General features: G+C 36.1%; 1 protein-coding gene across 1 annotated transcript in view; it reads right to left on the bottom strand.

The window, feature by feature from the left end:
* Positions 1-17,717, bottom strand: part of ARHGEF38 (Rho guanine nucleotide exchange factor 38) — a 165,197-nt gene that overhangs the window by 39,208 nt on the left and 108,272 nt on the right. The window contains exon 5 of the mRNA XM_066385918.1: positions 13,349-13,366. Coding sequence (XP_066242015.1) covers positions 13,349-13,366 — 18 coding nt within the window. The remainder of the gene's footprint in view (positions 1-13,348; positions 13,367-17,717) is intronic.

Below are 17,717 nucleotides of genomic sequence, written 5' to 3'. Positions count from 1 at the left end.
TTTTCCTTCTTTAATTATTATTTTTAAGTATTAATAGGAATAGACTATAGACCATATAATTGGAATAATGAAATGAATCTAAAAAACACTGAACAAAATTAGAAAAGTTGCATGATTAGGAAAGATCTGAAGGCACCTAAGACAGTGGTCCCTGACCTTTTTTGGGCCATGGACTGGTTTAATGTCAGAAAATATTTTCACAGACCGGCCTTTAGGGTGGGACAGATAAATGTATCACGTGACCGAGACAAGCATCAAGAGAGAGTCTTAGACGGATGTAACAGAGGGAATCTGCTCAGTTTTAAAAATAAAACATTGTTCAGACTTAAATATAAATAAAATGAAAATAATGTAAGTTATTTATTTTTTCTCTGCGGACCGGTACCAAATGGCCCACCGACCGGTACCAGTCTGTGGCCCGGGGGTTGGGGACCACTGACCTAAGAGACCATCTAATTGAACTCTCCATTTGAAAAACGAGAAAATAAGGAACTTTGATTATCATGTGTACATGCATACCTGAGTGCATGTGCGTGTGCGTGTGCGCGCGCGCACACACACGCACACACACACACACACACACACACACACACACACACACACCAGTCTCTAGCCCATCTTCCTATTTTCTTTTTATCATAGCACATATCACTATCTGAAATCGATTTGTTCTCGTTTTACCGTTTATTCATAGTTTCTTCGTCACCCTGCATCACCAGCATGACTGAAGTGATAGATTTCTCAGATTTTTTTGTAATACACTTTTATTTTACATTCCACTTATTTCCCTCCCTCCTCCAAATTTCCAATGGTCCTAATAACTGAGGAATTTTGTTTACATGTTGAGCAAATGATAATGCCATAATAAAAACAAAAACCAAAAAAGACAAAAAGATAGCATTCTTTTTAAAAGCAAAACCAAAATTAAAAAAAAAAGGTTTTTGAGGGAGTAAAGAGTTGCTTCATATGACTTATCTCGTACTTTCTATCTATTTGCACCAAATCTATTAAGGAAGGGAGCTAGGGGGGTAAGAAGACAGGGTGGGAAGGAAGAAATGAGTGGGAGAGGGAGAGAGAGATGTGATTGGTTTCCAAGAGGACTGAAGGAAGCACATGGGAAAATAATGTAACTATTGTGAATAATAAATAACTAATAAGTAAAAATATATTTCCAAACTGATGGTGTATCAATAGCAGAACCTTTGAACACGAGAACACATTTTCTTATATACCTGAAGCAGAGAGGCTTCAACAATACAGCAGTGTAGAGACTTAAGTAGAAACAATTTTCTTATGTAAGAACAAGTCAGGAATATACAGGATATTAACTAGAAAAAGCGTGTATCTATATAAGTATCAACAGAATTTCTTCTGAGCTTTTCCTTTGACTATCACTGAATATTAGCTTATTTAATATTCTAAAAATCACTGAAAGTACCATCAAAATATAAATAAAATCAAACAATTCAGTCAAAGAAAACTCAGTTTTAATAGGATAGTTTATCAGGGTGGTCCATTGTTATATATTTTTTATTTTAAAAAATCCCCATATATTTTAAAGAAGATCTTTGCCTTTTTGAACTGCCTTCCTTCCTTCTTATTAAGATCTGTCAAAAACCAAACTCGGCCTCTTAGTTGTATCTAAATCGCATCACTACTCCTTTTCTATCATTCTTGGGCATCAAAGTTCTTTTCTCTCCCTTTCATGTTTCAAATGACAATAATAACCATGATAAATGATTACTGTTTCTCTTAAAAGCATCAAAAATGCAAATATTAAAAAGGCTCTCTCAAAACAAAAAATCTCCTAGACACCTTTGTCTTCAGACATGCACTTTGGACAGTTGTTCATGTGATGAGTAATGATGTTCTGATATCCACATCACAGAGACAAGCAATACAGTAAACAAACAAACAAAAATAGAGGATGTGTTATAAGATAATGACACTCCAGGAATTCAGTGCCAAGAAGCTCACCCATTTAATCCTCCCAATAAAATTAAATTCTGGTATCTTCAAGGCAGATGTGTCCTAAGGTGATATATCCTGGCTCAGCCAAGCAGCCAATTACCAGTGCCTCCCCCAACAGAAAATAACCAAATGTGTAAACAATTCCTTATACATATTGGGCTAAAAACTAATGTGATTATTAATTTGTAATTCTGTTCCATCTTCCTCTGTCTTATCAAATATACTCTGGCAAGTGTTTAGTACCATAAGTAGTAGCTACACTAATCTCATTACAAATTGTTATTGAGACTTTACAGAGTCAAGTGAACACAGCAGGCTTTATTTTAGCAGCATCTAGTATTGCTATGAAGGACTTCACATCAAATTAAAAAAAGCAGTGGCACAATAGAAATAAAAATGACATTTAAACAAGGTAAAAACTATGGTGGAAAAAAAATTAAATAGTCAACATCAAGGCACACCTATATTTCTTAATTAGAGGGAGAAAATGAGAGAAAGGAAAATAAACATGTAACTATTGATCTTATTACTTTGAATTTCCTCTATTTTATGACCATTTGTATCCTAAATTTAATATTTAATGTACAGTAGCCACAAACCAACTATACTGTCATTGATTTTTTTTAATGTATTCCCCTTTTAAAACACATTAAGTCATTTTTTTAAATTTTTATTTATTCATTTTAGAGAGGAGAGAGAGAGACAGAGAGAGAGGAGAGAGAGACAGGGGGGAGGAGCTGGAAGCATCAACTCCCATATGTGCCTTGACCAGGCAAGCCCAGGGTTTCGAACCAGCGACCTCAGCATTTCCAGGTCGACGCTTTATCCACTGCGCCACCACAGGTCAGGCTCATTAAGTCATTTTTAAAGGTAACTGTATATTGCTACAAATAATAAGCAAATAACATTTGCCATAAATTAAGAATAGCTGTGAAAATATAGAACTATCAATAAATTTTAGAAGATATAAAGGAAATATGTTAATGATAGTTGATATAGCAGACCAGAAAGAACCAATAATATGGAGGGGTAATAATTGGTAATAATTTAATCATTCTCCCAAAAGTTCACTAATTAGAGTTCCTGAGAACCTATGGCAATGGAAATAGAGAGAGAGAGATGGAGATTAGAATAAGAACTACAGGGGGTCCTTCGGTTATGACACAGTTCTGTTCCTACAAAGGTGATATAACCCGAATTTTGGTGTAAGTAAAACACACCCTAGCCTAAGTCACTTACCTATCCTAACACAGTTGTAAAATCATAATCTAGAACAGAAAAACACAACTGAGCCACAAAGAGAATACTGCATATTCTTCCACAACCAAATGAGTTTGCCCACTTAGTCCATAAGTACAGTACTAACGGTGTAAGCCAAAACATCCACGTCTCAATTTTTTTAAAGTTTTTTATAGGAGTGAGCTTTGTAGGCTTGAAACGTCATATGTTGAGACTATTGTATACCAAGGACCCCCTGTAGCTGAAAACCTGTTTAAGAAGCAGTCTAATTCTTAGGGTGCTACACAAATAAAGGAGATCATTTGGAGAACTAATAAAGATCTCTTGGAAATTAAAGGAGAACAGCAGAAATAAAAACTCACAAGTATGAGAAAAAATATTCAGGAACTTTGTAAAGAAAAGAGAAATATAAGAAAGGATGGAAAATACAGAAAATTAGAGGACTGGTATAGGAGGGCCAATATCAAAATGCTAAGTAAGAGTCCCAGAAAGAGAGAACAAAGAATATACGGTGAGGAGAACATCAGTGAAATAATTCAAGAAAAGAATATGGGCTAGCAGTCTGAGAGAACTCACTGAGAATCCAAAACAGTGGATAAAATGGATTTACACCTTGGAATTCATGCAACTTCACACTCTTTGGAACAAAAAGAAGATTCCACAATCGTCCAGAGAAACATATAAACAAACAGGTACAACTAATAATTAGGATTCAGAAAAAGTTCAGCTTTCTTGTTGCAACACTGAAAACTAGAAAACAATAAAAAATTCACAATAAAATTTGAAGATAAATGATTTCTAGTTTAGAAGTTGTTATTTTTTAGAATTCAATAGTTTAGGATTCAAACTATAAATCAAGTGTGAGGGTAAAATAAAAAATGTTTTGGATATAAAAGTTCCTAGAATTTTACTTCCCATGCATCCTTTGATGAATAGGAGAAACTATCAAAGTAAGTACTCTACCAAAAACAGGAAAGAGGCCAGGAGGATCTCCAGAATGATAGGCGGGGGACTCCTGAAAGACAGCTGTGCCCAGTGTCACAGTCCACACTCAAGGTCAGAGGGCTCTGGAAGAAACTTTTTGAGGGAGATGGAATTGATAGTATGCATAAGCACCTGGGTGTTTTGAAATACGACTGGATATGAGCTAGGCATTAATGATTAGCATAAAGAAAACGAAGAAAATGAAAAAAAAAAAAAGACAATAGTTTACTCCCAGAGAAACAAGTAATCATTTAGTCTAAGGTTTAGCTCTGAAAAGAAATTTACTCAGATATACTCATTCAAACACTGATTATTGCTCTGATCCAAATTATATGTAACTTATATAAGGAGAATGGAGAGATGAGAAAAATGTGTGAATGTGTGTGTGTGTGTGTGTGTGTGTGTGTGTGTGCATGTGTGGTATTGATGAATTATTGTCTTCTACATGGAAAAGTCAATACATAATATCCAAAAAGCTGAAATCAAACATGTTTTTAATGTCAGGAAGATAAATTCCAAAAGAGTCAACAAAAAGATGTAAAAATGCTGGTGTTCTCCTAAAGAGCATTTAACAGCAGGTAGGAGAGATAAAGACTACTATTTTTCTTAAATCGTGTAAAACTATTTGACTTTTTAAACCATGGTACAGGCCCTGGCCAGTGGCTCGGTGGATAGAGCATCAGCCTGATGGGTGTATGACATCCCAGGTTCTATTCCCGGTCAGGGCACACAGGAGAAGCAACCATTTGCTTCTCTTCTCCTTTCTCATCCTTTTTCTCCCTTTTCCCCTCCTGCCAGTGACTTGATTGGTTCGAGTGTGGCCCCATGCACTGAGGGTAGCTGGGTTGGTCTGAGCACATCAGATGCTAAAAATAGCTCAGTACTTGAGCATTGGCCTCAGATAGGGTTGCCAGGTGGATCCTGGTTGGGGTGCATGTGAGAGTCTGGCTCATTATCTCCCCTCCTCTCACCTAAAATAAATAAATACATAAATAAACCATGGTACATATAATTTTAACAAAAATGTTATTTTATTCTTTTATTTTTAGTGAGAGGAGGGGAGGCAGGGACAGACTTCCACATGTGTCCCTACCGGGATCCACCCAGCAAGCCCACTAGGGGGCAATGCTCTGCCTATCTAAGGCTCTTGCTCCATTGCAACCACAGCCAATTTTTAGCACCTGAGGCAGAGGCCATGGATCCATCTTCAGCACCTGGAGCCAACTCTCTCCAATCGAGCCATGGGTTCAGGAAGGGAGAAGAAGAGAAAGAGAGAGAGAGAAGTGAGAGGGGGAGGGGTGGAGAAGCAGATGGGCACTTTTCCTGTGTGTCCTGGCTGGGAATCAAACCCTGGACATCCACATGCCGGGACGATGCTCTACCACTGAGCAAAATGGCCAGGGCCCAAAGAAGTTTTTAAAGAAGGAAACGTGCAAGAAGACCCAAGAAATTCTGAAAGGAAGAGAACTGAACTGAGATTTGTTAGACCTGATATTAAAATATAAAATTGAAAAATCAAAGGAGTTTAGCACAAAATAGAAAATTAGAAAATATATACAGGTGTGTGTAGAGAATAAGTACATGATAAGTATGACATTCCTACATGGTGGAAAAATTAACTATTCAATATTGAGTGCTGTGGTAATTAGCTAGCCATATAGAAAAAATGGTAAAATAAATTCTTCACACCAAAATAATTTCTAGCTAGATCAAAGATTTAAATGTTAAAAATGAAACTATACAAGAACTTAAAGTAATCATAGGAAATCTTGGAGTTTCTAAGCAAGACACAAAATCCAGAAGCCACAGTGAAAAAAGTAATAAATCTATTTAAAAATTTACTCTATATAATGGTAAAAAAGTAGAATAAGCTGTAAACTGTTAAAAGTTAAATGATAAGCTGAAAAATTATTTATAGTACACAAGAAAAAAAGGGAGTTAATACATTTGCTAATTAAAGAGCCATTATTAATCTATTAGAAAAGGATGACTATCTCAATACAAGTGAACAATCAATAAAAATTAACTTAGTAGTGAAATACAAATGCTTATGCATATATGAAACATGCTCAAGATCATTATTAATAAAAATTAAAGCAATACATTACTATTTTTGGCCTATTTACATTGCCACATGTCTCAAAGATACAAATATTAATTATCTAGTGCTGACAAGTAGCAGATAAATGGACAACTCCTATATGGGTGGTGGGAATGTACATTAGTTAAGCTTTTCTGAAATTTCAAATGACCTTTGGTCTAGTAATCCCACTTTGAGAAATTCATCCTTAGAAAATAATCAAATTATTGTACAGAGATCATATATAAGAATAAACACACAGCATCAATCTTTACAAGACATACACAATTCAAATATCTATAAGGGTTTGGTAAATTAAGTTACTATCTATACATCAGATAGAGTATTATGCAGTCCTAGAGAAAAGGGGATTTATGTTTAGTACATAAAAAAATGCCTGGGTTGTATTGATGAATGAGGTAGCAAGGTGACATAAGAAGAAATACAATATATAAAAATATATAAAAATATTCAATAAAATAGAGGTCCTATTTTAATTAATACATGTATATGTAGAGAAAAAATAGAAGTAAAGTCAGCAACTTTACATTGTAACAATGTTATAGTAGTTAACTTGGAAACGTGACCACTAACTGTCTTTACTGTCCTCATTTTAATTTTTCATATTTTGCAGTTTCTTTAATAGTTTTAAAAATGCAAAGCTCAAGAAAAGTGAAAAAAACTTGTAACACTTTGAGATAATAGGAACCGTGACAGTCAAAGGTTGGAATAGTTGGTCAGACATAGAACACATTCAGAAAAGTGTAAAAACATGAAAATCTAACAATGCATTTCTGGAGCTAAATTTAGAATATTTACCGTATTTCCTCATGCATAAGACACTCCCATGTATAAGATGCACCTTATTTTTGGGGCCCGAAATTTGAAAAAAAAAGTATTACATAAAGTCATTGAATTCAAGTTTAATTCATCATAAAATTCATACAACTCCTCAAGCAAGGAATTCAAGTAAAAAAAAAAAAATCTACAACCACTGTATTAGATGCACTCAGTTTTTAGACTCCAAATTTTTCAAAAAATGGTGCGTCTTATACATGGGGAAATACCATATGTATTTCTTGCTTTAGAACATGGGATTGTATCAGATGTTTTTTTTTTTTGCGGGGGTGACATTTTGGTGGGAGATTCTGTGATTCTTATCACTTTAATACTGTCTTTGATGTATGTATGCATAAGATTGTAATTCAAAGTAATCATTTTCAGAAGTTATAAATATCTTTGTCTTTCTCTGTATTTTTAAAAATGTTGATTAAAAACCCCCAAAAATGTCAGTTTCCGTAAGTAAGGGATTGTTTTTTAAGCCATTAAAATCCCCACTCCTCCTAGATGCACTCTGGGCTGTAACATTACTGGCTCTAGCTGCTAAGGAACCTAACAATTACACTGCACTTGGCATTGCCTTTTACCCTGTTATGTTGCAGCTTGTGTGACTCATGTCCTGAGTGAGAGAAACAGGAAGGAAGACAGCACATGGCAGACATGGCTTTGATGTTCATCCAGCCACACGCTGGCTGTGAATACTCTTCCCCCTTTTCAGTTCTTGATGTATAGAATAGGCTAGAGGGACATACACAGCCTGCCAATTCCTATACTGCAGTACCACTACAAAAGCCAGTGCAATTTTTTAAGCAAATTCAGTAGTACTGTTTGTTCAAATTCAGTAGTATAGGTATTCTGTGAGAAGCAGCCTATGAATGCTAACTATATTAAAAGAATTTAATTTTTCACTCTCCTCTGAATATCTCTCTCTCTCTCTCTCTCTCCTTCTTGGTCTTTTGCTTATAAAGACTTAAGCTTTAGGAAAGGAAAGATAACCAGAATTTTTAGCATATTAAGTTCTTCTCTAGTCATCCAGCTATGTGACCCTCCAGTCCTAGCATAATGATGCCAGGGGCACAGGCTTTATCATGAGACAGCAGTTCTCACCCTCGCCCCAATCCTCATCAGCTAAGGCACTGCTGTGTGGAAGGACTAAAAGGCCCTCTTCTCTTATTTATTATTTTTTTTATTAAATAATTTTATTTTTTTAATGGGGTGACATCAGTAAATCAGGATACATATATTCAAAGATAACAAGTCCAGGTTATCTTGTCGTTCAATTATGTTGCATACCCACCACCCAAAGTCAGATTGTCCTCTGTCACCTTCTATCTTGTTTTCTTTGTGCCCCTCCCCACCCCCTATCCCTCTCCCATTCCCCCCTCCCCCCCGTAACCACCACACTCTTATCAATGTCTCTTAGTTTCACTATTATGTCCCACCTACATATGGAATAATGCAGTTCCTGTTTTTTTCTGATTTACTTATTTCGCTTCGTATCATGTTATCAAGATCCCACCATTTTGCTGTAAATGTACCGATGTCATCATTTCTTATGGCTGAGTAGTATTCCATAGTGTATATGTGCCACATCTTCTTTATCCAGTCATCTATTGATGGGCTTTTTGGTTGTTTCCATGTCCTGGCCACTGTGAACAATGCTGCAATAAACATGGGGCTGCATGTGTCTTTACGTATCAATGTTTCTGAGTTTTTGGGATATATACCCAGTAGAGGGATTGCTGGGTCATAAGGTAGTTCTATTTTCAGTTTTTTGAGGAACCACCATACTTTCTTCCATAATGGTTGTACTACTTTACATTCCCACCAACAGTGGATGAGGGTTCCTTTTTCTCCACAGCCTCTCCAACATTTGCTATTACCTGACTTGCTAATAACAGCTAATCGAACAGGTGTGAGGTGGTATCTCATTGCCGTTTTGATTTGCATTTCTCTAATAGCTAAAGAAGATGAGCATCTTTTCATATATCTGTTGGCCATTTGTATTTCTTCCTGGGAGAAGTGTCTATTCATATCCTCTTCCCATTTTTTTATTGGATTGTTTGTTTGTTTGTTGTTGAGTTTTATGAGTTCTTTGTATATTTTGGATATTAGGCCCTTATCTGAACTGTTGTTTGAAAAAATCATTTCCCATTTAGTTGGCTTTCTGTTTATTTTGTTATCAGTTTCTCTTGCTGAGCAAAAACTTCTTAGTCTGATGTAGTCCCATTCATTAATTTTTGCCTTCACTTCTCTTGCCATTGGAGTCAAATTCATAAAATGCTCTTTAAAACCCAGGTCCCTGAGTTGAGTACCTATGTCTTCTTCTATGTACTTAATTGTTTCAGGTCTTATGTTTAGATCTTTGATCCATTTTGAGTTAATTTTTGTACAGGGGGAGAGACTGTAGTCCAGTTTCATTCTTTTGCATGTGGCTTTCCAGTTTTCTCAGCACCATTTATTGAAGAGGCTTTCTTTTCTCCATTGTGTGTTGTTGGCCCCTTTATCAAAAATTATTTGACTATATATATGTGGTTTTATTTCTGGACTTTCTATTCTGTTCCATTGGTCTGAGTGTCTATTTTTCTGCCAATACCATGCTGTTTTGATTGTCGTGGCCCTATAATAGAGTTTGAAGTCAGGTATTGAAATGCCCCCAGCTTCATTCTTTTTCTTTAGGATTGCTTTGGCTATTCGGGGTTTTTTATAGTTCCATATAAATCTGATGATTTTTTGCTCTATTTCTTTAAAATGTCATTGGAAGTTTGATGGGAATTGCATTAAATTTGTATATTGCTTTGGGTAATATAGCCATCTTGATTATATTTATTCTTCCTAGCCAAGAACAAGGTATATTCTTCCATCTCATTATATCTTTTTCGATTTCCCTTAACAATGGTTTATAGTTTTCATTATATAAGTCCTTTACATTCTTTGTTATGTTTATTCCTAAGTATTTTATTTTTTTTGTTGCAATCGTGAAGGGGATTATTCTTTTGAGTTCCTTCTCAGTTGTTTCATTGTTGGCATATAGAAAGGCTATTGACTTCTGTATGTTAATTTTGTATCCTGCGACCTTACTGTATTGGCTTATTGTTTCTAGTAGTCTTTTTGTGGATTCTTTGGGGTAGGCCCTCTTCTCTTATTAAGCACATCTTCAAATTCAAGTGATCCCAGATTTGGAAACTCATTGAACAAACCTACTCATATCTGTTTATTTAATAAGATTTTTTACTTTTGAAAGAAAAAACATAAAGTGATAAAGTGGGTGCTTGTTTGGTATGTAAAAGCGAACTTCTCAATATGGCAAAGGTATAAAGCCTTAGTATACAGTCTTCAGGATGATGCCTGATTCTTCCACTTCACTTCTGGGATTTTGTCTTTCCTCATGGCTGTTCTGTACCAAAGCATGAATGACAGGTATTTACAGGTTAAATTAATATAATTTTTATTTTGTAAGTCTTGTATTTCTTAATGTAAAGTTTCCAGAGTAGAATACACAAGGACACACACACACACACACACACGTAATTGTTAAGCCTAATCTGGAGGGACCTGAAACATTGAAGACATGAACAAAGTCCATTGATTACACATCAAAGCTTTATTGTCTAGCTTGGCCAAACGGCGGCAACTTTGTCTGAGGAAAAGCACGCCAGCCCTTTGTTTTACCTAGTTTTTATAGTTTTGTAAGTGGGAAGTACAGAAGCAAAAATTGTAATTAGGAGCCCTTTACCACTATTGGTTATAGTCATATGTCCTTTAACATGATAGGACCATGTTCAATTTGCAAGCCATACATCCTTTTGGAGAAAACAAAATTTACAAATCAACACAATGGTAGAAAGATGTCTCTTTACATATTAAAAGGCATTCCTATATTTTGTAGTGTTCATCTGCCATCTCTCTGTCCAGAGTCACACGTGTTAACCACATGCATTTACATAGGAGAGGTAGTTTCTGTGGGGACAAATGCCCGCAAATGGCTCACTGCTGTAAGAAAAGGTTTATTTTGGCTTTTCTCTCCCTGTACCTGGCTAGCCATTCACCCCTTTCCCCACAGGCGTGGTGGAATGTCTAGGAATCCATGTTTTCCTCCCCTTTGCATTTACAATACAATGCCAAGGGCCATCCTGGTCATGCCAATCACACAGTACAGAGACTATTCTCACAATTTCTTTGCACACCTTAACCCAAATTAATAAAATGTTCTTCAAGTCTCCCAAAATATTAATATTAATTCTGTAGCTTTTGGTACTTTACAACACCTGTGGGTGAGGTGGCGCAGTGGCTCCTCAGTAATCACACAAACAGAGTAGGAACTCAGGACTCTATGGAGTTGCTGACCATGTTAAGCCAAGCATGTGCTTTTTCAGGTTCTACAAATTTGAGTTTGTATGTAAATCAATATCATCTTTTCACATATTATTCAGACTAAACATCCTTTTTATTACTTATTACTTTTCAATTAATTTTTTAAGACTTTAGTTATTCATCTTAAGTGAGAGAGAGAGAAAGAGAGAGAAAGGGGGAGGAGCAGGAAGCATCAAATCCCATATGTGCCCTGACAAGGCAAGCCCAGGGTTTCGAACCAGCGACCTCAGCCTTCCAGGTAGACACTTTATCCACTGTGCCACTGCAGGTCAGGCCTAAACATGCTTTTTTTTATTTTTTTAATTTTTATTTTATTTTATTTTTTTTGTATTTTTCTGAAGCTGGAAACGGGGATAGACAGTCAGACAGACTCCCGCATGGGCCCGACCGGGATCCACCCGGCACGCCCACCAGGGGGCAACGCTCTCCCCACCAGGGGGCGATGCTCTGCCCCTCCGGGGCGTCGCTCTGTCGGGACCAGAGCCACTCTAGCGCCTGGGGCAGAGGCCAAGGAGCCATCCCCAGCGCCCCTGCCATCTTTTGCTCCAATGGAGCCTCGCTGCAGGAGGGGAAGGGAGAGACAGAGAGGAAGGAGAGGGGGAGGGGTGGAGAAGCAGATGGGCGCTTCTCCTGTGTGCCCTGGCCGGGAATCGAACCTGGGACTTCTGCACGCCAGGCCGACGCTCTACCACTGAGCAAAACGGCAGGGCTACTAAACATGCTTTTTAATATAAAAATGGGCATCTTCCAAAGTGTGTGTAGGTGTGTTGCTTTTATAATTTCAATACTGTCTTAGTGACCAATTATTTCATCTTAATATTTTACTTTCATTCTATATATGTGGGTATGATTTTTTTTCTTTATAAATCATGTGAGTCCAAATGAGAAGTAACTCACTATTTTACTATAATGCTTATGGAGTCTTTTCTTTTGTACATTAATCTATAGAAACTTCAAAGATATTATTGTATTAATCTGAAATGTTTTTAGATTAATGTTATTCTTAGGAAAAAATGTTTGGATGCCTAAATATTTGTGTGATGATAAGTTTCTGGAGAATTTCTGGCATCAGCAAACTTGTGATTTAAGTAAATTATAGTCGTCCCTTGCCATATTGTGGTTCACTTTTTGCGGTCTCACTGGATTGCAGATTTTTAAATTGTATATTATGAATTTTGTATTGCAAATTTTTCACTATATCGTGGGATTTTGTGGGATATAGATATTTTTATATATTTATTACTTTAATTATTTTTGTGGTAAAATAAGCATTTTCTAGCCTAAAAAATGGAAAACAATATAAAAATATTAATTAAAACATATTAAGAGAATATTGCTATATATTCACTGGTGAGTACCCATATAGAATTTAATGTTGTTAAAATTACATAGGTTTAAGAGTATAGAAAGTGTTTGCGGGCATAGGAAGTGTTTGTAAGAGTGTGGGAAAGTTAATAACAGTGTGGGTAAGGTTTATAAGACTGTGGGGAGGGTTTATAAAGCCTTAAATATATATATAAATAACAATAAATATAAGGTCTCTAATTCATGGATTTTTGCCTATCGTGGGGGGTTCTGGAAGCTAACCCCACGATAGATGAGGGACCACTGTATATCCCAGGATTTACTAAAAGTTTAGTAAAATACACACATTAAGAATTTAGTATATAAGATCACCTCAGACAAATTGGAAGTAAATGCACCAATAATGTCTATGGCAAACGCCTTTGAAACCTAGATTTATTAAAAGCAATAGACATAATTGTAAAAACAAAAAATTCTGATTTGTAAAGAGATATTCAACAGCTTTTTCTTATGATTTTTAGATTTGATTTTCATTATTAAGATAAAAGTACTTACTCTTGCATGTATATTTTCCTGTAAAAGAAGGGGGAAAAACATAAGTTCATGTAAATCCACATATTTAAAGTAATATACAAACATTTTTGAAATTTTTTAAATTTTATTATAGAAAATGTCATTTTTATGAATGTTTTATAGAATTGATTTCATTCTTATATAATCATGTCCCTAAAATTTTATTTTAGTATGTATGCACCATTTTAGCATAATGCACTTTATAGTATAAGGTTAAAAAACAGTTGATTCAGATTATAGTTTTACATTATTAAAAAAATCTATTAAACAATAATAAGAGAAACTGAGATTACAAGGTTACAAAGGAAATAGTGATTGACTTGCAGAAAACGACTATGCTCTGTACTATCTTTGTATATAGTGTGATGCAGATTATAAACAATCACTTATTCATCAAGAAAATTTCACAGAAACTTTCATACGGCATTGCTAGCTTTTGTGCCTTCCATTTTGCTCATGTAAAACTGAAATCCTTCCAAGGCAATGTTCTCTGCCTCCCCGCCACCTCTCTCTCTGCCCCCCCCCCCCACCTCTTTCTGCAGAGGCTGATTAAGGTCTGTTGAGGCCCGGGGCGCAGAAGCAAATATTGGGCCCCTTTAAAAATTGAGAGAGAGACAGGGGAAAAAAAAGTTAACCATATTTTTAAATAAATAAAAAATAGTATGTGCTATTAATGTTAAAATTGCACATGTCAAACCAGATCTGATGCCATTAGAAAAGTGTAAAGTTGGGTTTTGCGGAACCCTTCAGAAGTAGGCGTCCAGGGCGTGCGCCTGGTGCGCCCACCATTAAATTCGCCTCTGTCCCTCTGCCTCCTCTCTTGCTGATCTCTCCTTTCCCATCTGTGGCAACCCCACAGGCCTCCTGCTCCCGCCAAAGCCAGAAGAAGGTCTTCGCATACGCTGTCCTGCCTGGTAGCTTTTTCTCCAAGTGGGGCTCATCTGTATCTCCTTCAGCTCTTTGTTTAAATGTTTCTTCCCAGTGATGCTTTACCTGATCAACCTTTTAAAAATTGCATCCTGCCTCCCACTGTATTGTTTACCCTCACTCCCTGCTTTATATCTTTCCACTATGATTTTTCACTTTCTACATAACATACTGTATGCTTCTTTAGTCTATTGTCTGTCTCTTGGCTCTGCATGCCCGTGTGGGCACTGATTTGTGCTTGCTTGGTTCTCTGCTGGAGACTTAGCACCTGAAAAAGTGACTGGCATATGGCTGGAGGGCAAAACATATCTGTCAAATTAATGAATTAATAATAAAAGGTGGGGATCATTCGAGTTAAATTTCAGGAATAAGGGTGATGAAGTTTTTCTCCGAAAGACTCATGTAGACCAGTACCAGTATTAGTAACATGAGCACCTTGATCTCTGGTTTCCAGTCTTTTGGAATACAGGAAATGTTTTCAGTATAGAAAAAGTTTAACCCCATCCCATAATAGTAGATGGTCTTTTCATATTCAGTGATTGAGAAAAATTCAGTGATAAATCCCTATGCTGGATTTTTGTGATCGTTAACAAGCTTGAAGAACTCTTACTTTAATAAAAGAAATTGCACCACCACTAACCCCTTGCCCAATATTCCTTTCCATTCATTCATTTCCTTTAGGCTCAACGTTGTTTCTCTTATTTCAATCCCCTTCTAACGAGAAATTTTATTTTCCCAGTTTGCAATTTTTTCTATGGAAACAAACAAGTAGACAATGCGATCATTTTGGAACCAAAACACATACTTTGAAGTTGAAAGAAAAGATTGTTCTTTTCACTTCTAGAGAAAACATGGAAAAATTTTATCCTATTTTGCTTACTTTTAATAAAGTAAAACCTAAATGTTATCACAGAAGGTAGGTGTAACATTTAAGAAAAGGAACCCGAGAGACCTCCAGCAGGCTTCTGCTGGCATAGTGAAATAGTGATGATGCAACATATAACATCTCCTTTTATTAGCTCATTTATTTTATTTTAATCTCTCTTTGAGGATAGGCATTTCCTAGAAGTTAACCCCAGCTGAGGAGATTTGAGAAGAAGTTAAACTGTGCTCATTTACCCCTATATGGGATAAACTAACCTAATACATCGATCTACAGCCATATCCCCTACCTTCTTAACCACACAGTGCCTACCTTCATGGGCTCATTATAATTTGAATCACATTAACAAAAGTTTTTATGTGACTATTCCTTAAGGATTATAGTCTTTGTTTAGACATGATGCCACGTAATAAAGACCTGAAAGAATTTCAAAATGTGATGTTAATTTTTATGTGGAATATTTCATTACAATAATGTTGAGAAATAAAAAATGTGGCAAACAAACTGAAATCTGTTCCTTTAGAGTTTGTGTTGCATTAACTTGTAGCTCTCTCCCTGAACGGAGAAGCTTTTGCAGGAAGTTGAGCAGCCAAAGCACCCAGATGACTGTAAATTAGAAGTTTTCCTTCTGTGGATGATGGACTTAGGAAGAAAAACGTAGATAAATTTATAACAACTAGCTGTGAAGCTAAAAATGTATCTTCCAGGTACCAAAAAGTTTGGAAAAACCCCTTCATTCTTTTTCTATTACAGAATAAACAGATCTCTAGGGCCTCCGAAAGGCAGCAGAGATATGGTGGTATTTATAACTAGAAAAACAGAAAAAGGAGGTAGCAGACAGGCTATTCTAATTATAGCTACCCTGGCATTTATAGCTATCTTATTTTTCACTTTTCTCATACAGATGAGTAACCTTAAATAACCCCAAAGAGGCTTAGTAACTAGATCTTTAGCAAATAACTTCCATAAATTTAGATACTGCATTAATACAGTTATTTCCTGTAATTGGAGGGGTCACTAATGCAAGTGTGTAAACTTGCAGATTTTCAATTTGTACACTGTAGATGCAGATGTGGATTGTGCTTCTGGATAGGTTTTATCTTTTCTTTTGTAAGGTTTCTAAACCCTGAAATTACTGCTTAGATTGTATCTACAGTCAGGAAAAAGCCCAGGTGCTTTAGGGAAAGCAGCGGGAGAGAACTGGGCATTTCTTTTAAAGTAGTTCTGGAGTGTGTGCGTGTGTGTACTGTGTACCCACAGTCACTGAGGGTGCTAGTTAAGGTGCTGATTCCTAGATTGAACCCTCAGCCATCTTTTTTCTTTCTTTCTTTTTTTTGTCTGCAGCAGAGTTTAGGGATCTGCACTTTGAACACGTCCCTGGTTGATCTGATGCAGGGGAACACACACACACCAAGAAACACTACGCTAACATTTCAAAGAGATTCAAAATCCTTTTCGGGATACAAATCTTATTTTCTCTTTTGAAAGTTACTGGGCTTCAGAGAATAGCCAAAGGTTATGAGCTCACATCTGTTAGAGCCAAACAATCTTTCTACCATCTTCTTAAAAATTAGTCTTGAGCCTTACTGTGACAGCTTCTGGTGTGTTATTTAAATTAACTCTGGTATTGTTATTAAACTTTTCAGATGGTTTTGTTTATCTACTCCACAAGAAGGTATGTTCCTAGGAGGCAAGAACTATGCTTACACATATATATTTTAAATGTTTTCAACATTATCTAGCACTCAATAAATATTTAAGCCCTCAAAAAACTTCTGTCAATTTTGGTTAAAGTGCAACTTAAGTTGCTTTAAAATCTGCTTTAACTTCTTAAGCATGAAGCCACACCTGTTGTGAATATTGCTTCAGATCCACTTATTCTAATATCCAGTGCAAGGCAGAAAATGGAGGCCACACCTAATATTTATTCAAAATTCGCAACTGTGCACTTGTGCTCTGCTGTTTGGCCACAAGGAAAAGGCAGAGCCACTGTAAAAGCTTTGACTGATTACTTGGCAAGGTTAACGGAGCCCTTGGGTGTTCCAGTCTCTCGTTGGCCTATAAACCTGTTTGAAAACCTGTTTCTCAGAATTTAAAGTTTAGCTCAATTGAGGTCAGTATTATAGTCGTGCCAATAATTCTGCTCTCAGCTTTTAGGCATACCAGTACAATTCATCATTAACTTTACATTCATGGAAAGGCAACTTTTGGGAAAATACTCTAACTTAAGCTATTTTATTTTGATTTTCTTTTCCTTAAAAAATAGTTCTGTCAATATTACTTGCTTTGGATTTTGTGCTTTCTAAACTTTAGCACCTTCTGGTGCCTAAAATTTTTCCCTAAAATCAGACTGGTGCTGAATATACACAATTTGGAACATCATCAGGGCAATAACTCGAGGCTTTCAGAAAGAAATCAGATAAACCATTGGGTCTGAATGCAATTTTTATAATTCGGACTTCATAAACTATGAAAATTCCTTCTGCCTGTAGCTGCTTTTTAAGGGGTAAGATATGGAAGCTCTACTGCCTAGTGGAGTAT

Source organism: Saccopteryx leptura, chromosome 5 (assembly GCF_036850995.1).
Source record: "Saccopteryx leptura isolate mSacLep1 chromosome 5, mSacLep1_pri_phased_curated, whole genome shotgun sequence".
Lineage (NCBI taxonomy): Eukaryota > Metazoa > Chordata > Mammalia > Chiroptera > Emballonuridae > Saccopteryx > Saccopteryx leptura.
Note: the sequence above shows the minus strand (reverse complement) of the source record. Positions and strands in the feature narration are given on the sequence as shown.